A 27290-nucleotide genomic window follows, 5' to 3' on the forward strand; every position below is an offset into this window, starting at 1 on the left:
ACTTCACCCAAACCATACTATCACTAGCTAAACAACACAACCCCCTCCTCCAACCCACACCTTCAACTAGTAATCTCCCCACTGCCTTCTCTTTTCTCCTGTACCTACCTCCAACATAAAAAACTCTTAACTAAACTTAAACCCACCAAATTAGCAGCAGACAACCTCCCAAGTGAATACCTACAAATCGCAGCTGATGCTCTGGCTTACCCAGTATCCATCTTGATTAACCGATCTCTGTCAGAAAGTTACGTTCCCACATTGTGGAAAGTCTCACATATAATTCCCCTCCACAAAGGTGGACCCTCTGCAGAACTAACCAATTACCGCCCCATAGCTATTCTCTCCCCACTCTCCAAAATACTAGAGAGATGCATACACTCTCAGGTCTTCCGACCAAACCATAGCACCACCACTGCCTTACTCTCCTTTACAAACACTATCCTTCAGCATAAAAACAATGGCTATCTCTCCTCTGCTACTTTCCTAGACCTATCTAAAGCATTTGACATGATCCCACACAAACAACTTATCTCTGTCCTCAATAACCTATCCTTCTCACAATCAGTCACCAACTGGTTTCAGAGTTACCTGTCTGACCGCCAACAATCCGTTGTATGGCAGAATGACATATCTCCCCAACTACCTGTCTCCATAGGGGTTCCCCAAGGATTCATCCTTGGACCCCTACTTTTCTCTGTTTACACCAATAATCTAGCCTCTGCCACCAAACATGGCACACTCATCCAATACGCAGATGACTCTACCACCATCTGCTCAGCCCAGTCCCTACCCAAACTGCAAAAAGTCACACAGGAAGCCTTTTCCTCTGTTGAAACATGGTTATCCAATGCCCAATTAATACTCAACCCAAACAAAACTAAACTACTCATCTTCCAACCCACCAAACATACTCAAAACAACTCTCACTTTAACATCACAGCAAAAGACAACACCACTATATACCCAACTGATCACACCAAATTGCTAGGAGTGGAAATAGACAATAAACTAAAATTTGACATTCACATATCCATGACCATAAAAAAAGTCCACAAAAAACTAGGAGCATTGTGCAGAAATAAACAATTTCTCACCAAAGCAGCAAATATTTCAATAGCAAATTCCCACCTTATCTCCACCCTACTTTATGCCTCTCCAGTATATACCAACCTAAGGCAATGTGATCTAAACAAGCTAGAGACCTGCTACAACAAAATCGCAAAATTCGCCACAGGGGCATCCTACCGTAGTCACCACTGTCTCTCACTTGCTGAACTGGGCTGGCTTGAACTCCCTCACCTCCTTCAGTGGTATCAACTCTCACTCACCCACAAACTAGTAAACCATCCACTAAATGTCCCATCCCTCCAGAATCTACTCCAACTCTATCGCACCACCAGACCACTAAGATCCAGCAACAAAAATCACTTGCAGATCACTAAAGCCAATAACTCTGCTGGTGAAGCACTATTCTCTTGCGCCATAGCCAAATTATGGAACTCACTCCCATCCACAATTACCTCCGTACCATCATGCACCAACTTCAAAACTTTATTAAAAGCGCACCTAAAAACATGCTGGCTATGCCCTTGCAACTCCCACTCTAATATCATCCAACCCATCCAACTACTACCTTTCTTTCACTTCCACTAACTACCTTGATGATAGCAAGCTCAGATGCTCATAAGCCTAGTACTTATTATACAGCAGGAACTTCTCATTGTTACATTTGTTAATGCCTGTTATGTACTTCACAGATAAAGATTCTAGTTGTCTACTGATGTACTATGTTTTTCATCTGTAAATATGTTGTAAGTAATTTTTATGTTAAATTGTTAATCACTATGTAATCCAATGTAACTACTGTCTGTTTATTTTACTGTGGAGCTTTTCTCCCCGGGCCTCCGCTGAAAATGGACCCACGTCCAGTCGGACACTCCCGGTCAACAAATTTAAATAAATAAATAAATAATAAATAAAGAAAGAAAATTAAAATTTAGAGTTTATGAACATTGTTATGTGATCAAGAAAATAAATAAGAATGCATTATGCAAACACTCAATTAAGTGTAAGAATTTTAAAATATTTATTTTTTATGCTGTTAATATTATTTAACCAGATATTTGAGGGGCGTACACAGAATTTGTTGGACTCTAAGGAGTATGAATGGCACTCATAAAGCAGGGCTAAATAATAAGTGTGCATTAAAAAAGCAAAAACTGTGAAAGAAATTAAATACAAGTTATTTACTGTAAGTTACTTACTACAGTTTTTAAAATTTTTAAAGTGTCATGTTTTCTAGATATTTATTTCTATAAATACATATATATGTGTATTTTTTGAAACGATGAATGATTTTTTAAGGAAGCAAAATTTGGATAGTAATAGATGTTTCCATTGGTTAATAGATGATATTGTGTCTTAACATAACACTAAAATTTAATTTTATTGTGATTTCCTGACTCTGATGAAGTCTAATTAATTTGGATGAAAGAGCTTACTCTAGTTTTTGGTGTATTGCAATAAAATTAATTTCATTGAGTGTTTACTGGTGCTTAGCAGTAATTTATTTTTTCTTTTAGTTTCAAGCCGTTACCCAGCCAGTTTGTTTTGTACTTCAGCAAAATGTTTGTTTTTCTGCTCCTTAACTTTATATCCTTATAGATACTATCCTCACATTGAATTTGTGACATATTTGTTATTCTCATTAAATTTCCTGATATCTCCCTGTCCTGAATTCTCTTAAAAATGTGCAACTGTACGTGGCTATTAGGATGCTTAAGAATCTGGCTACCATATAATGTGATATGGGGGAAAGTATCAGACTTTCTCTGGACATTGGGCCAACATCTATCAAGTATGTCTAATTGGAGCACTTGCTGAGTTATACTCACATTTAGGACTAGAAACTGCTTGGTTGCACAGAGGAACGGTGCCTTTATGATTTAAAACTGATAATTATCTTTAATGGCATTTGCTGGGAGTGTGAAGTTCTCCATTTTCATCTGAACCCCCATGCCAGGTGTGATTGTACTACTCACTTATTAATAAAATGACATCAGGCTTTATGATGTGACATGCTGGTCTCAGCTGCACTAAAGGAGCGTTAACAAGCCCTCTCAAGTACTGGTTACATGAAGGAATAACTATGATAAAGCACTGCAGATTAAAATACCATGACGTTTTATTAAATAATTGAATGAAAACAATTTACTTTAATGTGTTGATATATGACTGATATCAGTCACAACTAGCTGAAGTATGTTCTATGGGTCACATTTAGAAAGAATAACATATTACAATAAGCACACGACTTTTGTCGTGGAATATAGTATCTTGGCCACTTTAGTTGGGGCAGCTAATATGTTACTGTGGTATTGTAACTAGGGTGTGGAGATGTGGGCGGCTGCCCAGAAGCAAGGTCTTAGGTGGCACAGTTGTCAGTTGCCAGTCAGTCATGAGTGCCATGGTTGACACTGTGGCGCCTTAAAGTCTTTAGTAGCTCTTTGTGTTAGTAATTGTAGCAAAAAGCCTGTGAAGACTTTTTTTGTTTAGTTTCCAATTTTAAGGGTGAAGGGAGTGATGGGAACTGCCCAGAGTGTGACATGACCTAGTTATAGCTTTGTATTAATGTGCACTTTACAAGTAGGACATGAAAATATTTTGCCTGACCATTATATAAACATTAGTTGATATGGATAATTTTCGGTAACTGAAATACTGAAATATAATTTTGAATCTGAAAAATTTAGCATGATGCTATGCTGGTTTGAAAGTATTTATAACAATCTGACACTAGATATAGGTTTACTTAGAATTCAAACTGTGCGTTATAACACTAGATTTGATATACATTAATCCCAAGTCGAATGAAGAATAAAGATTAGATCACTAATTATGCCCAGTGATCCATATGATACTCTATGTTCTTGTATTATTGCCTCTTGAATTAAATAAGTTTAAGTTTTGTAACAGAAGCATAAACTCTATAAACAATATGTCAAGACTATTTGGTCTTGTTATTGATACAGTCTTGTCTACTTCCAGTAAAGTGAGAGTATGGACTAGTCTCTAGGTTTTTGTTCTGTAAGATATTAATACTACATATACTGACTTTATCACGCATGTCACGCTGATGACCTGCATGGCTGAAAATAATACAGATTTAACAATTCTAACCAAATCTGGCCTTTGTCCCTGATTCTATCTCATTCCATTACATTTGGCATTTCATTACTTTTGTTGGAAAGCTAAATCTGTCTAGTTGGTGGCACACAGAATAAAGGCATTAGTTTTAGTTCCACGCTCTGTTATTAGCATAGTTATTTATTTATTTACATTTGTTTACCGAGAAAGTCCGACTGGGCCAGAAGCTCATTTTCAGAGGAGGCCTGGGGAGAAAAGCTCCACAGAAATATCAGCAAAATACAATCATTAGATAGTACAACAGTGTACATACAGTAAGATGGAGAATACACATCATCTAGTTAGTCTATACAAAGAAGTATTCAGTTCAGTTTTCTAGTAGATACAGGTTCAAAAAGAAAAACACAAGCATTTCAGTAAAGATCACTGTGAGAAAAATAAAATTAGTACTGTGTACATATTAAATAATAGTTATGAATAAATGAGATTTCTTTTATATATATATATATATATATATATATATATATATATATCTATATATATATATATATATATATATATATATATATATATATATATATATATATATAGATATATGGGTTCCCTTTAAATCATGGAATATTCAGAACATCGAAGTTCTGATTATCGAGACCAAAACATCAATGTTCAGAACATCGAAGGTTTAAAGTGGAAGTGCCAGGTAAGTGAGATTGTGGAATATTGGGTGTGTATGCAGGGCAGCAAGGTGCCCTGCATGTTGTGTGTGTGTGTGTGTGTGTGTGTGCCATCTGAGTGTTGGCATTGCAGGTAGGGTATGGGAAATCTCCTGTTTAGTGCTACTGCATATAGCGGTAAATGTGAGATTTCCCTTACCCCACTGTAGTGCGAACTCGGAGTTGGAATATAAAAGTAGGTGGGTGTTGGGGGCACAGCCCCCCACATGAGGGGTGCAGGGGGGGCTAAGTCCCCCTGCATAACATAGTGTTTGTGATTTTTTTTTTTTTTTTTTTAATGGTTCATTTTGAACTTTCGATGTTCTGAACATTGATGTTCTGGTCTCAATGATCAAAACGTCGATGTTCTGAACATTCGATGATTCAAAGTGAATCCATATATCTATAGATATATATATATATTTTTTGTGTGTAGTAATAACACTGAGGAGAGGGAGAAAATGAGGTAAGGAGTGGACAGCGTGTTGAGAGAGTTACAGATATCTATTCAGTCATGTTTGGCATAGGAGCAATGATAGTTCTTGGATAGATGTTCAAATAGTAGTTGTTTAAAACTGGTACATTCAGGTGTGTTTTGGAGGGTGTGGGGTAGAGAGTTCCATAATTTGGCTATTTGATTTGAGAATAGGGCTTTACTGTGAGTGTTGTTAGCTGTGTTTACTATAAGAAAGTTTCTGTCTGCAGATCTTAGACTTTGTAGGCATGAGTAGGGAACAACAAGTTCCTTAAGGGATGGGCAGCTGTCAGAATGGAAGATGATATTGCAGAGTTATATTTCAAAATTATTATTTTTGTGTGATATGCAGGTGGTCCAGTATATGAAGACTGGCCATCAGTGGCAGCTCTTGTCAGCTGTGAGATCATAACTGAATACTTCAGTTGAGATTATACTTTTGTTGGGGGAATGCCAATATTATGGAGGTTTTGGTTCTATTGTTATTTGGTTTTGTCATTAGTTGTATCCAAAACTTTGCAATGTACACGACTTCTTGATTACTATGATGGCAAATTATGTATCTCTTATATTCATGAAAAAAAATTTCAATAAAAATAAGTTTTAAAACATAAGCATTAAAGTCATTCTTTTCCTAAATGCAGGCATATTTATTTTGCTGTTTTGTAAACAGTCCCTTTTCTGAGTAACTTCATCAAGTTTTTTTCACTACATGAGGGACTGTTAAAAAAAAAACAACTGAACATCAAACTTACAGGCAACACTTCTGTGATTTGATGTTTTGCAAGGTAGCCTCTCAGCATTATAAAACTGCAGTTTTTATGGTAATAAATGCTATCTTTGCAGGAATAAACATCTCCATTATTCCAATCTCTTATGCCACTTGGGAAAATAAGAACCTACCAGATGGCTTCCCGTTCTCACTTTTAATAGTCTGATTGATTTGAAATGTAACAAATATTTTGTCCAGTGCACTATTAGTTGTCTTGCTGTTTTTCAAGTCACAGATTATTTTATTGGAAATCTGAAATATTCGTCAATTACAATAAATAAATAATTTATTTCCTTTTTTAAACTGCATAAATTAGTTCTGACTTCTGACCACACTGGCTTTGGTGACAGCGACATTTACACATGAATTTGCCTAATAAAATACAGCCACTTATCACAGATACAATTAAATGATCCTGCCATGGAAACAAAATATACTCTTAGATTAATGTTTTCTTTTGCTTTTTGACACCTATTAGAGGTTTTTAGGCTATTTCATTGTAACACTTACCAACCCCATGCTATTATGTACTGTGTTTATGAATATCACCACTATTCAGTTGTTGTGTCTTTCGGCTTTTCCCGGTTAGGGGTCGCCACAGCGGAATTCTGGTCCGCTAATGATTGGCAGTAGATTTTTATGTGCCAAGTTGCCAGCCCTGATGCACAACCTTCAACGAAGGTACACCCATTCACGCATGTCTCCAGACAGAAGCGAAAGGGACAACATCTTACTGTCAGGTGACAGCGCTACCGCAGCACCATCACCACTATTCAGTATCTTCCCCTTTTCCTTCAAATGACTGAAGATGCCCAGAAAAGTAAACTGCAATATTGCTTTCACTTTTCTTGTACTTCGCTGCAAAATCTATGGTTACAACCTTAGGGCCCATCTCTTTAGACACGCTAGTGTTTTTTGACATATTTTTGTTAAAATGGACACTAGCAGCTTATCATCTGCCAATGAAGTAAAATATTTCCTATTAAGATAAATCTGAATATGTTTACAAAAACATGAGGAATAGAAACTGAAGCTCTTCAGTCTCAGAATATAATTTTTACACATCTGTTAAGGATCTGCTAATGTCGTCCATGGTTTTCTTTTCATGTTCTTGCTTTTGACCCAGTGCAGCCCCCAGGCTGTACTGTACTTGCAACCATTTCTAAACCAGTCTGTTATTTTTGGCAAATGCAACTTATTGCAGTACGGACTTCAGATCCTCCTTTAATTTCCCAGATGACAATTGCTGTTAATCTGTTTATTCAAACAAAAAAATTGTTTATCATTCTTTTTTCATGGGTGATGTAATCACACTACAGTTCTTGATAAGGACTGAAGTGTACTTTGCCATTCCTAACAAAGTCCATATTTTTTAATTTATAGGAAGTATAATATTAACTTTGTATCTGTTGAAAAAATAACATTATACAACTCCCAATACCTCATTTATCTAGTTCTATGACTTTGCCCTTGTGTAAAGTCAAGCCACTTAATCTTTTTAGGACCAATTTTACTGTTTGTTCTTGCTCTTCTCTTGTTTTGCCCATATATTAGTATAGCATAACTATACATTTCACTGGTAGTAATTCATTGCATTAGCTAATAAATCACATTTTGAAATACTTTATTATAAGATCTCATACCATACTTACAAGCCTATTATACTTTCTCAGGTTTGTCTGTGCACGGTATGCTGCTGTGCTCCAGCTGTCAGGTGATAACACAAGCTGATAGCACCCAGATGTCAAATCTAGTTTGCTAAATAGTGTGTTGCTTTGTAATTCTACAATGATGTCATTTATTGCGGTGTTAAGTGTCTATTTCTGTGTTGTTCTATTTACCTTTCCCAAGCACTTGCATATTTAAACTTCACCTGTTTGCCTTGTCTTTGAAGAAGTTACTGTAAACAATACTCTTGAAAGTGAACTTGTGATTTTTGTCAATAATGTCCCCTTCTTACTATAGTTTCTGTCCCTGTTCTACCATTTGATGTAAACAATGGGCAGTCTCTGGGTGAGGAACCTGTCCCTCCAGCATGTTCTGTTGATTGTGGTAATGAGGTTGAGGTCTCTGGAGCATGTGGTGTGGAGGGATTGGAATTTCTTTGGATGTAGTATTTCTTTGATATGGTAAACCACAACATACTTATAGACATACTAAAAGCCCAATCACTTGAACAAGCATTACAATGGTTTAAGTCCTACCTGGAAAACAGACAGCAAGCAGTACTTTGGGACAATAATCTTTCTACATCCCTCCCAGTGAATATTGGAGTACCCCAAGGCTCCATCTTAGGACCCCTACTCTTTTATTTATTTATTAACAATCTACATACCCAAATTCCTCAAGCCACCTGCATACAATATGCAGATGACTCTACTTTAATTTGTTCAGCCAAGACCATATCATCTCTCCAATCCCTCACTCAAACTGTATTCATCAGTATTGAAAATTGGTTCATGCAACACTGCCTCCTCCTGAACTCCCAAAAAAAAACTATTGCTCTTTGCTCCAACTCTAAAATCACCTCAACTGTACTTCACAATAACCTCAAACAATGGAACTAACATATCCCCAGACACTACAACCCGTCTACTAGGAGTAACAATTGTTAACAACCTTAGCTATGATGACCACATTAGTTCTACAATAAAGTCTGTTAACAAAAAACTAGGCACTCTTTACAGAATCAAATCCTTCCTCACCCCATCAGCCAGAATAACTATCGCCCAGACCCACCTTATCTCTACCCTGTTCTATGCTTCTGTGATACATACCCATCTATCCAAGAACAACCTTACCAAACTTTCCACCAGTTATAATAATATAGCCAGATTTTCCACTGGTACCCCATTTAGAACTCATCACTGTCTCAACCTCAAACAACTGGGATGGCTAGAACTACAAAACCAACTACTTTTGCAACAACTAATTATCACACAAAAGATCCTTTATCACCCTAACAATACCCCTAGCCTCACTAATCTGATTACACCATACAAAAATCTTGAAACTCTACTTGAAACACTACGCTCAGCTAATAAGCTCCTTGTTGCCACTACTAAGTCAAAAAACAAAGCTGGGGACTCACTTTTCTCCAACACAGTAGGTAAAAACTGGAACCAGCTTCCTACTGAACTATCCACCCTTGCTTCAACTTCCCTATTTAAAAAACATCTTAAAGAACATCTTAAATCTCACTGGCTTTGTCCATGCTCTAACCCTGACTGACATCTTATTTCCCCTTCTTGCTCTCTCTACACTTCTCTTCCATTCTATTCTTTGATGCTTACTTTGTAATATATATAAAAAAAAAAAATTTTTTTGGTAATTTTGTGTCTCTCTGTTATTTGATATTAAGTTCAACCTACTAAATGACTTATTACTATTTTGTTCTTACCAACACAGCCAATGTACTGTAACTTACTTGACTAATACTATATATTGTATTCTTTGTCACTGCTAGTGCTTGGAGCTTTTCTCCCCTGGCCTCTACTGAAAATGGACATATATCCAGTTAGACTAGCCTGGTCAACAAATGTAAAATAAATAAATAAATAAAATAAAATAATAGAGCTGGGACAGACATGGCTTTGTAAGTCAAGCAGAAATTGCCTCTAAGTAGGTGATATGAGGCAGACAATAGCTGGAGTCTTTTGAGTCTGTCCATGTAGGATATGTGTTTAATGTCTAGGACCCTCTTCGTAAGGTACTTCTGTGGCCTCTCCAGCTGTTGCAGGTGTCTAGTGAGGTACATGCCAAATGGGGCATTATACTCGATGTCTGGTCTAATGAGGGAAAAGTAGAGAGAGACGATGACCTCTTTCTTCCTGCATGCAAAACCCTTGGCAATGAGATGTGCCACATAGAAGGACTTTCTGACCACAGTGGCAATGTGGTGGTCGAAGGAGAGGTTGCTGTCAACCTGTATTCCCAGATCTATTATAACACCTTCAGTGTTCAGTGGGCTCCCATCGATCTGGTAGTTAGTGGGAACTAAGTTTTTACCAAAGGAGATGATGACACATTTTTTGGCATTAAGCTTAAGGCCATGGTTTCGACACCAGGCATTGGTCTCGGTGAGGCCTTTCTGTAGGATGTCTGCATCACTTGGGGAGTTAATAATGGCTCCCAGCTTGCAGTTGTCTGCAAACTTGGTCAGCTGGAGTCCGTTTGTGTTGGCCTGGACTTCTAAGAAGTGGATGCCAAACAGGAGAGGACCCAGAACTGATCCCTGTGGGACTCCACTCATGACTGGTCCGCAGTCTGACTTGGAGTTAGCTACTTTCACACTGTGTGTTCTATCTGTGAGCCAATTTGCAACCCACCTAGTGATCTAGGGGTTGATGCCTAGTTTGGTGAATTTAACAATAATTCCTGAGTGAGGAATGGTATCAAAGGCCTTGGTCAGATCGAGGTAGGCTGTATGCACTGCCTTACCTTCATCCACAGCCCTGGAGACTGACTCAAAGAAATCAACCAGGTTGAGCAGGCATGATCTCCCTTTCACAAAGCCAAACTGAGTGGTGTCCAGAGTTTGGAGATTTCCTATATCTTTGTTAATCAGGTCCATGATGATGTGCTCCATAGCTTTAAATATCAGACTCATCAGGCTAATGGGGTGATAATTCCCAGGGTCTGTAGTCACTCCCCCTTTATGGAGAGGGATGACTGTAGCAGTGCGCCATTTGGTTGGGGGAAAGCCTGAGGTGAGGCTGTGACTGAATAAGGCACACAGATGTGGTGCCAGTTCGCTTTGTATTTCATGTAGAACACAGGCAGGGATATTATCAGGTCCCATAGAAGCTGTATTCCTGACCTTGGACAATGCAGCTTTAACCTGGGCTGCAGTAATGCTGGGTGTCTGGCATTCTTCCAGTATTGTGATTGGTCCTTTAGGGGGGAGAGAGAGGAGCACTGAATCTATCAGCCAGTATGTTGGCAATATCTGTTGGCTCAGTATAGGAGGTGCCATTGTGCAGTAACTCAGAGCACATCTGGGTATTGCCGTTGAGGTTTTTGATATAACTATAAAAGGCTTTGTGATTGTTTTTAGTGTCTGCCGCAATTCTGCCTTTATAGCTGGCTTTAGAGGATTTGATGAGGGATCCTTTTTGTTGAGAGGCTAATAAGGGAGTTTTTCCACTCTTGGGACTTCACCTTTTTCTGCAACAGATTCTTCCTTCTGTTGTCGAGTTTATGGCAGGGGACCACCAGTCTGGGTTCCTGTTTTTGGAGGAGAGCATCTTGGTTCTGTTGGGTATGGCTAGTTCCATCCATTTATGTACATGTTTGTACAGTGCATTGGTGTATGATTCGGCAGTCATGCAGCTATTTTCCATTGGCATGGGTGCCGTGAAGTTAGCCACCTCTGTTTTTAGGAGTCCAAAGTCAGCTTTGGTGAAGTTTTTCAAGGTGGTTACCTTTGCGGGGGGTGTGGGTGAGATGTGGATTTCCATGGTGATTAGTTTATGGTCAGATCTGAACAGGGAGGGATTGACTACTGGTGTAGAGCAACAGTCACCCATTTTAGTAATAACCAGGTCAAGAATGTTGCTTCCTCCAGTGGGGGTCAGAATGAGCTGGTCCAGGGCATTGGAATTGATGAATTACAGGAAGTGTTGGGCCAGTGTATTGGTGCTTGAGTAGTTTTCCCAGTTGATGGAGGGGTAGTTGAAGTCTCTTGGTATGAAAGTGTTAGGTTGGACCTTGATAGATTCCAGGGTGCTTAGGTACGTAGAGTGAGAGTCTAGGAACATGGTTGGAGACCTATAGCAGGCTATGACCTGGATCGCAGTCTTACCCAGTGTTAGTTGTAACTGAAGTATCTCAGATGCATTATGCTGGGCAACTATTCTGGAGGTGTGCATATCCTTTATGAATATGTAGACACCACCACCTTTGGTGCTTCAGTCCATGTTTCGGGGGGCAAAAGGTGTCGAATGAGTTATAGCCTGGTAGCGCAGGGGTGTTCTGCCTCTTTAAACCAGGTCTCCATTACAGCACAAATATTGATGTTCTCTCCATTCTGAGTGCTTCGAGCGAGTGCATCTTGAGATTTAAACTTCTAGCATTGAGCAGTAGCTATATATATATATATATATATATATATATATGTGTGTGTGTGTGTGTGTGTGTGTGTGTGTGTGTGTGTGTGTGTGTGTGTCTGTGTGTGTACACACACACACACACACACACACACACACACACACACACACACACACACACACACACACACACACACACACACACGTACATACATGCTGCTTTCCTGTATAATGCCTTTACTGTTGGTGGCTTTGTTCTGACTCTTCAACTATGGGATGAGAAGCCTGTCTCTTAAACTGCCTGCTATAACATGTGTCTTATTATGCTTTTTGACTGATATTGTTTCTTGAAATACCCCATTCTTCTTCCCCAAATGTTTTGCATGCTTTTCCTCTCCTTAGTTGTGTATTACTGTATAAATACATTCTCCTACAATGTTAACATAATTCTCTGCCTGTTTGTTTCATTGCTTTGTTACATATTTTCCTTTTTGCATTTTAATACTGTGGAGTTTCGTTTTCTAACACTTTTCACATTTATTAAGCTAAAATGCTCTGTTTTATGTGTCTCTGTGTTTTGTCTGCTCTATGATGCATCTAATGACTTAACAAAATCAAGCAAGCTCTGCAGTGTTGTCTTATTCAAACATTTCCTTTTATTTTTTTCCTCATACGCACTTTTGACTTACCTGCATCTGAATTTCTTGATTAACATTAGTAAAATTACACTTTCTTGTAAGAGTCTTTTTGTATAAAATGCATCTGCAGTGTCATTTGACAATTGTTCTGCCTTTCTAAATGTATATTTCAAAGTATACATTGTACTTTGCTTCAAAATTTCTTTGCCTGTCCGAATACATCTGTATAAGCAACTAATGTGATACTTATGCTGTCACAGATGTATAAAACATTATTCTGATATGTGTAACAACACCTTGACTCATGCTTCTGATGTATTATTGTAATCAATACTATATAGCAAAACTGAATAGAGAAGTAAAGCCAGGACACACTCCACACAAACTCCTGTTAAGTCACCACGAAAAAGTTTATTAATGCTTCCTAGTACCTTGGCCAATAAACAGTAGAACATACTTAACAAATTTGAAGCCAAATTTATTATTAATTTTAATACACTTCATCCAAGGGGGTTGAATCAGGAGCTCAATATTAATATGTATTAAACGCATTAATATTTACTTGTATATGAGCAGTTTGCAGTATGGTATTTTTGTAGAATTGTTTTTTATAAATTCATGTTTAGGTTGCAATTTTTCTTATGTATTTACTATATATAGTATATAGCTGTTAGATTTCTAATGTTATTATATACATATACATAGCTGCTAGGTTCTGAATATTGTATTTGTATTTTTATTTATATTTCATATGCATTCTTGATGGAATTGTAGTACTGTTATAATTATTTTAAATTGTTCCTACAGAACAAATGAAATTGGTTAATTAGGTTAGTTGTTAGATTTTTAATGTTAGTATATATGTACACATAGCAGCTAGATTCTGAATATGGCACCTGCATTCCTATTTCTATTTCTGCCTGTATCCTTGATTGAATTGTAGCATTGTCACTTTAAATTGTTCCTGTAGAACAAATGAAATTGGTTAATTAGGTCATTAATTCACAATTAAGTGCTTTTGTAGGTGTATTTAAAGTGTCATATTGGTGGTGAAGTCCATTCCTGTTTGAAGGCATATTGGCCGAGATACTAGGAACCATCAATAAACTTTTTCGTGGTGACAACAGGAGCTCGTGTGGAATGTGTCCTGGCTTTACTTCTCTATTCAGTTTTGGTATATCGTATTGCTTTGGTTTTTGCATGGTATTTTTTTTAGTAATATTGTAATCAGTTAACATAATTTGTGAAATCAGCAATCTAGGCTGGACCACTGTGGATATAAGCACTGCCTATGCACTTCAACATGAAATTGTGTTAAACTTGGTATTTGTTAAAACATTTTATAAATATCTTCTGAAATGTATTATTTCCTTTCCACCCATGAATTCTTGTACCTAAAACATGTAACATTATGTAATTTTGTCATTACTGCAGACAGACTTGTGAAGTGGCACTGTGTAATTCATTCTTTCTTATTTGTTTCATCTTGTGAACATATAGTCAAAGTCAACTTTATCGTCATTTAGACACCACAAGTGAAGTCTAAACAAAATTACATGCATCATGCTTGAATTCAGAAGACAAATACACACATACAATTACACATGCTTATAAGAGAGGCACATACATACATTTAATAATAAAAATACAATTACACATGTATCAGACCTAACATTTACCTTTCTCTTATACAGTTATATTATTATTACTACAATTATTCTATACACCAGTATAGCAGCTGAATTGTTCCTTATTGCACCTGTACTTATTACACAATATCATTCTCATGTTCTATATATTATGGGAATATCTAGCAGTTTGTATTGCACATACTTTTCTTGTAAACTGGTTAAGTTGGTTGTGATGTCTTATTGTTATTGCACTATTGTTTGGTTATCACAAGACTTGTCAGCATCTTGCATCCCTGTGATTAATACCAGAGTTCAAGAGTCTAATTACTTGAGGAAAAAAAATGTTCTTGAACCTGGTCATTTTGTCTTCTGCAAAATGACAGGGATGTTAACAGTTCAAAAGCAGGGTGTGTAGGATCACTTGTTATTTTTGCTGCTCTGTCATAACAATGTGTCGTGTATAGATTCTTTATCTCTTGAAGTTTGGATTCTGTTATTTTCTCTGCTACTCTGACTATCTTTTTTATGGCTTTTAGATCTGCAGCTGAACAGCTTCCATACCACACCATGAAGATGCATGTTAGGATACTTTCTATGGTGCCCCTGTAGAAGGTGGAGAGGATAGAGGTAGGTAGGCTTGCTTTCCGCAGTCTCCTCAGGAAGTGCAGGCGTTGATGGGCCTTCTTTACTATGTGACTGGTATTGGTTGACTAAGGAAGATCCTCCGCTGTATAGACCCACGGGAATTTTGTGTTCTTTCCCCTTTCCACTACCTCCCCATTTATCATGAGAGGAGAGTGAGCTGGTTGTACTCTCCTGAAGTCTATTATGATCTCCCTGGTTTTGCTGACATTGAGGTCAAGATTATACCTCGAACACCAGTCAATCAGAGAACTCACTTCTTCCTTGTAAGCTTTTTCTTCTCCTTTGCTGATGAGGCCCACAACTGTGGTGTTGTCTGCAAACTTAATGATGTGGTTGGTGTTAAATCTGGCTTTATAGTTATGGATCAAGATAGTAAACAGTAGCAGGCTTAGCACACAGCTCTGGGGTACCCTGTGATGATGGTGATGCTCTTTGAGGAATTCTTGTCCCACATACTCTTTGGGGTGTTCCAGTCAGAAAGTCCAGGACCCAGTTGCACATGTGGTTATTAACACCTAGGTGGACATCTTTTTCTATTAGATGTTGTGGGATCACTGTATTAAATGCTGAACTGAAATCAATAAACAGCATTCTGACATAATTGTCCTTATTTTCTAGGTGTTCCATTGTGAGATGCAGTACAACAGAGATGGCATCAGCCATGGAGCAGTTAGCATGGTGTGCGAACTGCAGTGGATCAAGTGCTGTTGGAAGGTTTTCTATCAGGTGTTTTGTGACCAACCTTTCAATGTTTTTCATGATGATGGACATGAGGACCACTGGTCTGTAATCATTAAGGCTAGAGGGAGTGGCTTTCCTTGGTAGTGGTGTAATGTTTGTGTTTTTAAAGCACTTGGGTACCTTTGCTTGGCTTAAGGAGATATTAAGTATATCCATCAGTACAGTGCTTAGTTGTTCAGCACAGTCCTTTAACACCTTACCTAAGATGTTGTCTGGCCTGGCAGCATCCTTTCTTGTGCTTTAGTTTTCATTGCAAAAATAACAAGCAGGATCAGGAATTAATAGAACTATCACACTGTAAATGTTATCACTTCAGTATTCGGCATAAGACTTCTGTTTTGCAGTTAAAGAACTTCCTTTTTCAATGTTATTTCATATTCTTTTTTGGAATGTTACTGATGCAGTCAATTGAAGTTTCAGTGAAGAATTACCATTCCATGAAGTTATTTGCATATTAACTTCAACAGTAGGGAAATCAACTGACACAAGCTTGCACCCTCAGCTTCCAGTCTTTCATTTTTTATTATAGTTCTAGTTAGAGCACAAGCATTTATGAAGGCCATAGGAAGATGCTGTACTTTTTAACACATCTCGGAGTGCCTGTAGACTTAATGCAATGTAGTGGTGGGTCACTGTGGCCCAGATCACACTGGATCTCCATTTACTGCCCTTTCAGTACTGTGACATACTTTATTTTGACCAGAGTGGAGTAATTTTGTGTGGGGTACATTTTAAATGTTTCATTACTCTACTGTAAAGGCCTCATTGTTCAGAATACCCTACATCCCATTATCATCACAGCTCCCTTAAATAACCCCCTGCCCTATAACCTGAACACTTAGCCCATGTCACCCCCCCCCCAGCTTACAGAGAGCACCACTTCTTTCTACCTCTGTTCCATTTTAATTTTTTTGGTCATGGCCTCTGTTGTCTGTTGTTTGTCTGTCTATTGCGATTAAAATATGCACAATAAATAATAAAAAAAAAACAGCTGAATGATACACAAAGCAATCTTCTGGTCCTAGGGACACTTTTGTGTCATTCTGTGCCAGAGTAAATGCATTGTTGTCCCTCTGCTGTAAACACCTGGGTCCTTCATATACTGACTCAGCAACACTTGAAGGATGCACTTCTAATTATTCATTCCTAATTAGTAATCACTTAGAAGGGCCTTCTTCTACTACCTACCTCCCAATCTTTGTTGTACCACTCTTCTCTCAAGATAAATCGTGATCCTTTGAGTTAATGTCTGCTTTTAATATCAAGCCAGTCTGCACAGATATCTAATCTTTTCTTATTTTTTACAGTATCGGCTAATTTCTGTTTATTTGACTGTCTATCTACCTGTTTAATTTGAACTACTTAAAAAATATGCAGTCAGAAAAATGTATTTAAAATTATATTTATATGTGCTTATTTTTTCATAAAAGCATAAACTGTACCTCAGAATATTAGATGAGCTACATATTTTAAAATATTATTCAAATCATTAATGTGCTTTAGAGACTGCTTGACTTATTTTATTTATTTATTTGACATTTGTTACCCGGGTTAGTGCGACTGGGCAAAAAAAGCCCCTTTTCAATGGAGGCCTGAGGAGAAAAGCTCCATGAACAGTAACAATAGCAAAAAAGTTAATAAAGCAGAAATAATAACAAAATGTAAGACAATTATAAAATTACAAATCATCTAAGAGAAAGATAAAACAACATGATAAAAAGGTCAACAGATTGATTTTTACAGTGTACAAGTCTGTGTAAAAAGATATTCAGAGTAAGTAATAACTATTGAAATAGAGCTATGTACAATGGTACGTAGAGCTGCATGCAATACTTTATTGTCAGGTATTGTAAGGCTCAAAGGTATCAATTAGCTATCAGTCTTTATGGAGCAGAAGCAGAGAGGGGAATGCAGTAAAAAGGCTGCTGCAGTAGTAATTTTAGGAGGAGAAATGGATTATGTAGGGTCATTACAAGAGCATATCCAAGACATTTGGAGAGTATACTTTAGAGTGCTTTTAAAACATTTTGGGTACGGGATCTGTCTAACATTTTGTGGAAGTTTATTCCAAGCATTTGCCACTGACTAGCTGTAGAGGAATTTACCAATATTTTTATTGGGCTTATACACTTGTAGGGGATATTGTTCGGTACTACAGAGATCTCGGTTGGGTGTATAAGGGTGAATGAGGGTGGGGAGAGAGGGGCAGGAGGAGGGTTCATGTAAGATGGAGTTAGCCGGGAGAAGCTGGGGTAGTAGGAGTTGATGAGGAAATTCTAACCAGGGCAGGTTTTAGAGCTAGGGAATGGTAAGAGTCGTGGGGTAGTTTTTTGAAGTTTCTTTGAATGACTTGCACGGTGGTGCACATTGTGTTTTCTTTAGTTCTCTTTTGCACATACTGTTTTACTTTTAGTTCTCTTTATGCCTGCTTGATATGTAATATATTTATTTGTAACATTATTTTTATGCTTTTTCTTAAATATCGGCATTTTTAATTTCCATGAAAATATTATTATAAAGAATGACTGCATATCAGCTTTAAACTTCATGCCGTGCTTAACTAGCATCCAACATTAAATGCCAAAATGCAATAAAGCAACACTTCAAGATATAATAACAGAACATCTGCACTGTTAGTCATTCGTAAATGTTGGGAAATACAATAAATATATTTACCGGCTTTTGAGATGAATTGACTTGTGGTTCATCTCGTAGATGTTCTGCTTCTAGAAGGAATTTGATGGCATCGAGTCTAAATCCATCTACTCCTTTTTCAAACCAAAAGGCCATAATGTCCTAGAAAAAAAGCACATAATGCAAACATCAGCACAAACTGTGAAAAAGAAATTTGAAGCAATGAACATTTCTAAAGGTATCGAAGTCTGCAAGGCTGAGGAAACTGTGTGACTGTAAAAACTTTCAGGGAAAGTTTTTCAAGCTGATCTTATCTGCTGAGGCAAGGAAGCTGTAGGTAATTAAAAACAATTTTGGAAAGACATATTTTTTCTTCATTAATAATCATACAGTGATTGAATATTTTAAGTAATTTCCAGGTAATCTGGAGAATCAGTACTGTTACTTTCTAAAACATTTGATTGAAAATTGTGTCTTGCTAAGATGAAGTAGCTAGTTCTTCTGAATGCATGAAATATGGCCCAGTTTTTGGTAGTTGTCTCAGCTTGCTGTGGTAACTGCTCAAGATGGCTTTGGGAACTTTGTTTTTCACTGCAGATGAATGAAAGAAAAGTGTTTAAAGTAGCTTATAACAAAAAAAGAAAAAAAAATACTTTTTTTGTTTAATACAAGCCCTACCTCCTAATTGAGAGCTTTGCCTATAAACCTACTACACCCTGGAATTGTCAAATGTAAAGTTGCTACTTCTTGAGGTAAGGGTGATGCCCTGATCAAACTGGATTCACCTGATGTATCCAAGCATTAGCCATTTGTGTATTAATGCATTATTGTCCATAGTAAAATTGTCAGACTGCCTTTTCCTGATCTCTAGAAAGAATACTTTATTTCCTCTTCCTTGGCTAGGGAGGAAAGGTAATAGGATGGGACAAATGAACATTAACTATCAGTCCATTCATGTCAGCTGCACTGTGGTGACCTTACACTACAGCTGTATAGAGCTTGGAGGTGAGTGTAAACTTCTACATATACTGTGTATGCTTTGCTACAAGGGATGTGCGGTGAACTCCCTAATGAAATGTCATAATGCTGAGTCCTGACACACTGAACAAAAAGAAAGACTGAGAATCTAGGAAAAGGGCAAAGATAAAACATTGCTCTTAGCCTTTAGGCTTGTTTTTGCTGGGGGCAAGCCCCACTGCACCCCTGAAAGTTAAATATATACCATCCCCAAGACTGTCATATCTTGGAGAAAAACAAATGTTACAAAAAATGGAAATCTCAGACTTATTAAGCCTAGATTTTTTGGTCATTCACTCGGGATTGCCAAGTCCCAGCATTTTAAAACTGTTACCGATGTGTTTGATAGTACAGTTTAGTGGTTAATCTGGTGCCGTGACTGAGATGCACTTTACATACATGGATTTGATTCCCACAGTCTATGGTTATGCAGTACAAAGCAGAGCAAGCTACTTTAACCAATCATCTTCTTGGAAAACAGAAAGTGACGTCTGGTAGACTTGTTGATTAATGGAAAACAAACAAATGACTAAAATTGCCAAATAGACTATAAGAAACAACAGCAAATGGAAAATAAGTGTATTGCTTTGTATCACTAAGAATTTTTTATAGACTCGCAAGAAATGATAGACAATTGCGAAATTATGATATTTTTGCAGAGGTTTCCTGAAAGAGTGGAACTGTCTTTCAAAGTTTTTTTCTATATTGGAATATATGAAGGGCAGGCTAACCTGTATTTTATGATTTGTGCATGTGGGGTGTGTATGTTTTAATTGACTTACATGCATGTGGATCTGCAAGCAATACTTTAGTTTGCCAGCACGTACTATACATACACAGTTTCTCTCAACATTAGGATGCTACTAAGCCCTCCCCTAAACTTGCAATACTCCAATTACAAGCTTAATCCAGGGCTCAACTATGCTAAATGACCTGTAGCATATTTGGTATTATCTTACTAATTGATAGTGATGATGTTTGGAATCTTGTTGTTAATGAAACTTTAAAAACATGAGCTAGTCATACAGACTGTGAGGCACGTTAGCCCTTCCGAAACTAATTAATTGTACTGTAATTATTCAACAGGACATTGTTGTTTTAACACTGGTCGTGGCTCAGTTCTAACTGGCTGCTACTGTAGACCTTCCTGTAGCCAGTTCTGTATTCTTGTCACTTAGACTCTAATAGTATTTGAATTTATCTTACTTGTCTGAGTGTTACTACACAAAATAAGTATAAAAACTCATAAGGGGCTTTTGTTATCAAAAAGCACTCATCATAATGTTAGATGCATCTGCATTTTCTGCATCACAGTTTTTCCATTACTTGCTTCATCAGAATAACCCCTTGATCAGACTGTTGTCCAGTTTATGTTTAGATCTCATCTGTTACGATCTACAACAGAATCTGATTTCTGCAAATATTTATTGTAGAAAAAGGTGTACACTTAGACTGATACCATCTGTTGTTCTTTTAATTCTTTGAGTAGTGTTCCTTAAATAAACAATTCCAGTGCATTAGGAGAATCTTTGTGCTTTTCAGTATTTAACAATTGTCCCAATGTTGCTGGTGAGCCTTGTGTTTTTCATAGTCTACATTTAGGACTGGATATTGGGGAGGAAAAGTCAACAGCATGCTAAAAATATCATACATGCAGCACAATGTATTAAGGAAATTTACATTTTAACAAGTGAAAGTTGTTAAAAGCAATTAATGCTGCTGCTACTAACTACAGCTGTTCAGTGTGCAAGTTTGGCATATGTTATCACATAAAAGAGCCCATTGCTGCTTTTTATATACAAGTCCACCCACCCCCTGCCAAAATAATGAGTAAAACACAAGCACTGTGCTGGTAATGCCTTCCAACCTCAAAGTTCTAAAATTGAACAGACTTGTTATACACTTTCCCCTCAGTATCTGATATGTATTGGCCCCTCTTGTAGCTCTTCAGATCATATCTTCCCCCCATTATAATGACTGCTTGGTGACATCTCTCAGGGGTGACAGCTGACCTGAGTGGCCATCATCCAAGGGCCACAAATGGTGTATTGAACCCCTTTACTCTGGTGTTCACTATCTACCTCCTCTACCTTGTAACCATGGTTGCCCATGCCACAATGTCCTTTACATCTTGCTTCTTATCCCAAAAAAACAGATATCCAAGTTTTATTAAGGTCAAACCTTAACTATTCTATGGTGACCAACTTCATGTCAGCTCCTAATATGGTTTCCTTTAAATTGCAATGTAATCTTTTTGGGGGAAATAAACCCATCTCCTGTCCTCTTGTGTATGAGTGCCTGCTGCACAAATGGGGGTTATAGTACCAGAGCCCATAATGCATGCACATTTCCAAGCATGTAGCAATCCAAGCACTGCCTGGTGCATCCAAATGCACTGCGTGACCTAATATGCTGCTGCAGTGTTACAATACCTCTGCCAGGGGGTGCTGCAACAGTTCAGTCCGGGATCACTACGAAATACCAAAATTCCACAATCCCGAGGACCAGAATCTCAAGATTGCAGAATCTTGAAATTTAAAAAAAGAAAAGAAAAGTAAAACATACAACAAACTATTCTAACATGTATGCAGGGGGGCAAGCCCCCCTGCACCCCCCCACACCCCCTGCAACTTAAATATACCAACTCTGACATCGCACTACAGTGGAGTGAATGGCAAAGTTCCCGTTCCGCACTGTACGGCAATCCCCATTCACTACGTTTGAGATTCTGCAATCTCGAGATTCTCGTCCTCAGGATTCAGAATTTTGGGATTGTGGAATTTCGGTATTCCATAGTGATCCCTTCTGTCCATATCTCTCCCTCTGAGATGAATAAGGAGCCAGTACCTCGGCAGTCCTGCCTCCTTTAGTTGACTCCTTCAGTGTCCAGATCAGTAACAGACTGTAAGTCAGCTGAGACACAGTCAAAGCTTTATCTCTCTGTGCCACAGAAATAGCTAAGCTTGGACAGTCATTCTGAGGGTTATTGCTTTTGTCATACAAAGGGTTAGTGACCAGTTAAGAAACATGGTTATTATGTTCAGGCTTATTTATGATTTATTACTGAGCACAGCTAAGTCATTATAAGCAACATTAGCCTTTACATACAACTGGTAAATAAATTGCAGTCAGAAGGTTTGTTGTCAGGTATAATTTTTAGATGCTCACTCCTTGCTTTGCTGTATTCTGGGCTGTGTGCAGTTCCTGTGTTGGCCATTGCCTTACTTGGATAGAAGGAAGTTTCTGAGCTCACCAGTGGGAGTGGGGAGCCTTGAGCAGCCTATCTGTCCCTGGGGGAAGTGACCTCGGCACTTGAGCTGTAAATTATTGGTTGCTTTGGACCATTTCTAGCTCTTTTCAAGTTCCCTGTATAAAAATCCACCTCAGGGCGTTTTTTCTGGCTATATACCCAAGCAGAGCTCCACGTGGTCCTGCAGAGGGGTCCTGGCAACAGAGAACTGAAAGAAGCGACCACTTTCCAGATTTAAGTATTTTTTGGCTTTTTTATCTGCATTGTCCTCTCTGGCTTTCATTTAACTAGCTATAACTGTTTTGTGTCTATCTGCTGATTTCTGAAGTATCTGCACTTAAAAGTAGCATTTTGGTCGACTCTGGTTGATTAATGCTGTGTTTTTGTTAATTTAACTGCTGAGGCTGCCCACTAAAGTGTGCTAGCCTGTGTAAATCGATTTTACTGTTTGCTTAATTGCATTTCTGTGTGCTTTCCTGAAAAAACAAAACACAAAAAAAAAATACTCCTTGTTTTCCCGCCTTTGCTCGACTAGTTTGGACCAGTATACAGGCTTTGCTGTATTCTGGGCTGTGTGTAGTTCCTGTGTTGGCCATTGCCTTACTTGGATAGAAGGAAGTTTCTGAGCTCACCAGTGGGAGTGGGGAGCCTTGAGCAGCCTATCTGTCCCTGGGGGAAGTGACCACAGCACTTGAGCTGTAAATTATTGGTTGCTTTGGACCATTTCTAGCTCTTTTCAAGTTCCCTATATAAAAATCCGCCTCAGGGCGTTTTTTTCTGGCTATATACCCAAGCAGAGCTCCACGTGGTCCTGCAGAGGGGTCCTGGCAACAGAGAACTGAAAGAAGCGACCACTTTCCAGATTTAAGTATTTTTGGGGGGTTTTTTATCTGCATTGTCCTCTCTGCCTTTCATTTAACTAGCTATAACTGTTTTTTGTCTATCTGCTGATTTCTGAAGTATCTGCACTTAAAAGTAGCATTTTGGTCGACTCTGGTCGATTAATACTGTTTTTTGTTAATTTAACTGCTGAGGCTGCCCACTAAAGTGTGCTAGCCTGTGTAAATCGATTTTACTGTTTGCTTAATTGCATTTCTGTGTGCTTTCCTGAAAAACAAAACAAAAAAAAAATACTCCTTGTTTTCCGCCTTTGCTCGACTAGTTTGGACCAGTATACAGGCTTTGCTGTATTCTGGGCTGTGTGTAGTTCCTGTGTTGGCCATTGCCTTACTTGGATAGAAGGAAGTTTCTGAGCTCACCAGTGGGAGTGGGGAGCCTTGAGCAGCCTATCTGTCCCTCGGGGAAGTGACCTCAGCACTTGAGCTGTAAATTATTGGTTGCTTTGGACCATTTCTAGCTCTTTTCAAGTTCCCTATATAAAAATCCGCCTCAGGGCATTTTTTTCTGGCTATATACCCAAGCAGAGCTCCACGTGGTCCTGCAGAGGGTCCTGGCAACAGAGAACTGAAAGAAGCGACCACTTTCCAGATTTAAGTATTTTTTGGCTTTTTATCTGCATTGTCCTCTCTGGCTTTCATTTAACTAGCTATAACTGTTTTTGTGTCTATCTGCTGATTTCTGAAGTATCTGCACTTAAAAGTAGCATTTTGGTCGACTCTGGTCGATTAATACTGTTTTTGTTAATTTAACTGCTGAGGCTGCCCACTAAAGTGTGCTAGCCTGTGTAAATCGATTTTACTGTTTGCTTAATTGCATTTCTGTGTGCTTTCCTGAAAAGACAAAAAACAAAAAAATACTCCTTGTTTTCCGCCTTTGCTCGACTAGTTTGGACCAGTATACAGGCTTTGCTGTATTCTGGGCTGTGTGTAGTTCCTGTGTTGGCCATTGCCTTACTTGGATAGAAGGAAGTTTCTGAGCTCACCAGTGGGAGTGGGGAGCCTTGAGCAGCCTATCTGTCCCTGGGGAAGTGACCTCAGCACTTGAGCTGTAAATTATTGGTTGCTTTGGACCATTTCTAGCTCTTTTCAAGTTCCCTGTATAAAAATCCGCCTCAGGGCATTTTTTCTGGCTATATACCCAAGCAGAGCTCCACGTGGTCCTGCAGAGGGTCCTGGCAACAGAGAACTGAAAGAAGCGACCACTTTCCAGATTTAAGTATTTTTGGCTTTTTTATCTGCATTGTCCTCTCTGGCTTTCATTTAACTAGCTATAACTGTTTTTGTGTCTATCTGCTGATTTCTGAAGTATCTGCACTTAAAAGTAGCATTTTGGTCGACTCTGGTCGATTAATACTGTTTTTGTTAATTTAACTGCTGAGGCTGCCCACTAAAGTGTGCTAGCCTGTGTAAATCGATTTTACTGTTTGCTTAATTGCATTTCTGTGTGCTTTCCTGAAAAACAAAAACAAAAAAATACTCCTTGTTTTCCGCCTTTGCTCGACTAGTTTGGAGCAGTATACAGGCTTTGCTGTATTCTGGGCTGTGTGTAGTTCCTGTGTTGGCCATTGCCTTACTTGGATAGAAGGAAGTTTCTGAGCTCACCAGTGGGAGTGGGGAGCCTTGAGCAGCCTATCTGTCCCTGGGGGAAGTGACCTCAGCATTTGAGCTGTAAATTATTTGTTGCTTTGGACCATTTCTAGCTCTTTTCAAGTTCCCTGTATAAAAATCCGCCTCAGGGCGTTTTATGGTTGGGCATAGCAGCAGCGGTTATACAGGTTTAAACTATTTCTGGCTCCGCCAAGTCTGCTCTTCAATTTTTCACTTAGAAAGCTCTACTCAGTCTATTTAGCTGTATATATTAGCACTGTTTTCGGGACTTCTAGTCTTAGCAAGCACTCTTATAATAAAGTAAGCACTCTTATACTAAAGTAAGCACTACAGCCATCCACTACCCCCTGTGAATACCCACTTCCCTTAAAGGCACAGCACTCCTTATAGTATTCTAGTATGACGAGTGGTAGACCACTAGCATCCTCTCTTGTTCAGCTGGTTAACCTGGGAATCTTAAGACAATGTTACAATTGTCTCATGTACACAGACAACCCTCTCCTCCTTCCTACTAACACAAATACTTGTGAGAGATGCAACTATATAGCCAGACTGGAGGCTGAACTCTCTCAACTCAGGACTGGCAAGACCAGACAGGAGGAGAAGGTACCCACACCCGAAGCAAAACCGGTCACACATAAAACCACCATCACTACAAACCAAACACATAAGAACACAAAGACATACTCGGAGGCTCTTATAAAAAACTTACCAAAACAACAGAGGCCTCCAAAGCAGACACCCAGAAATACACCCCCACAAAACGTAACACCTACAACACATACCTCAAACAACAGGTGTGTCACACAATCACAGCCCCTAAGGCAAAACACTATGCCAGAGACATTAGTAATAGGTGACTCTATAGTCAGACACACCGACGTTCCACTTACCAGGCTGAATAAGGACAGGGTAACGGTGAGCTGCCTATCGGGAGCTAGGATCCGCCACATTACACACGCACTCAGGTCACTCTAAAGCAAGTACAAGTATGATGCAGTCATTGTCCATGCTGGTGTGAATGACCTGAGACGTACCTCCCTGGACTACATGAAAAGAGACATTGAGGAGCTCTCCGATTATGTAGCCCAGACTGGTATGACCCTGACCCTGAGCAGCATCCTGCCTTCACCAAGAATGATGCCTCAGTACAAAGACAAAATGATCAATTTTAACAATTGGCTTAATCACTGGTGTCATTCTAGGGGGATCCAATGTCTGTCAGCCTGGGATGACATGCTGGACAAGCCGTGTTGCTTCGCAAGGGATGGCTTGCACCTGTCACCACTGGGCTTCCGGATACTGGCCAAGGCTCTTGCCACCCCCATAGTGCCTTTTTAGGCAATGCTCAAAAGACAAATCAACCTCCGTAAAAAACAAAAATGGAAAAAAATTAAGGGTAATGCTGCTCAACGCCAGAAGTCTAAATCTCAAGATGCAGGCACTCAAAGCTCTTCTCAGTATGGAGAACATCGATGTCTGTGCAGTAACTGAAACCTGGTTCAAGGCTCCTGAGAGCACTCCAGCGCTACCAGGCTATACCTCATATCATGCTTTTCGGCCTCAAGTTCCAGGCCGAACCACAAAGGGAGGGGAGTGTCCATTTTCATAAAGGACACCTACACCTCTCGATTGGTGGCTACCCATGAAGCATCAGAAACCATACAAGTTTTACTCACCATAGGCAAAACTGCCATACAACTGGTCGCATGTTATAGAACACCCTCCCAATCCCAGGAATCCCATCAAGCATTCCTGAAAACACTGGAGGATATGAATGTCACACCAAACACCATCATATTGGGTGACTTCAACTACCCCAACATAGACTGGGCCCACTATTCTAGCCCTAACACCCTAGCCCAAAGATTCCTGGAATTCATTAACTCAAATGCTATGGAGCAACTGGTCACTTCTCCTATGAGGAGAGATAATATACTTGACCTGATTATCACAAACATGGGGTCCAAATGCTCCGCACCGGATTTAAACCCCTCACTAGTAAGATCTGACCATAAACTGATCACGTTGGATGTACATATCCCACCCCACCCCCAGAACAAAAGACTAC

At 38.8% G+C, this 27290-nt stretch overlaps 1 protein-coding gene across 1 annotated transcript in view; it reads right to left on the minus strand.

The window, feature by feature from the left end:
- Positions 1 to 27290, minus strand: part of SLC3A1 (solute carrier family 3 member 1) — a 253009-nt gene that overhangs the window by 161910 nt on the left and 63809 nt on the right. Inside the window, exon 6 of the mRNA XM_044060042.1 lies at positions 18488 to 18607. Within this exon, the coding sequence (XP_043915977.1) occupies positions 18488 to 18607 (120 nt within the window). The remainder of the gene's footprint in view (positions 1 to 18487; positions 18608 to 27290) is intronic.

Source organism: Protopterus annectens, chromosome 1.part0 (genome assembly GCF_019279795.1).
Source record: "Protopterus annectens isolate FY-2018-M chromosome 1.part0, PAN1.0, whole genome shotgun sequence".
NCBI lineage: Eukaryota > Metazoa > Chordata > Ceratodontiformes > Protopteridae > Protopterus > Protopterus annectens.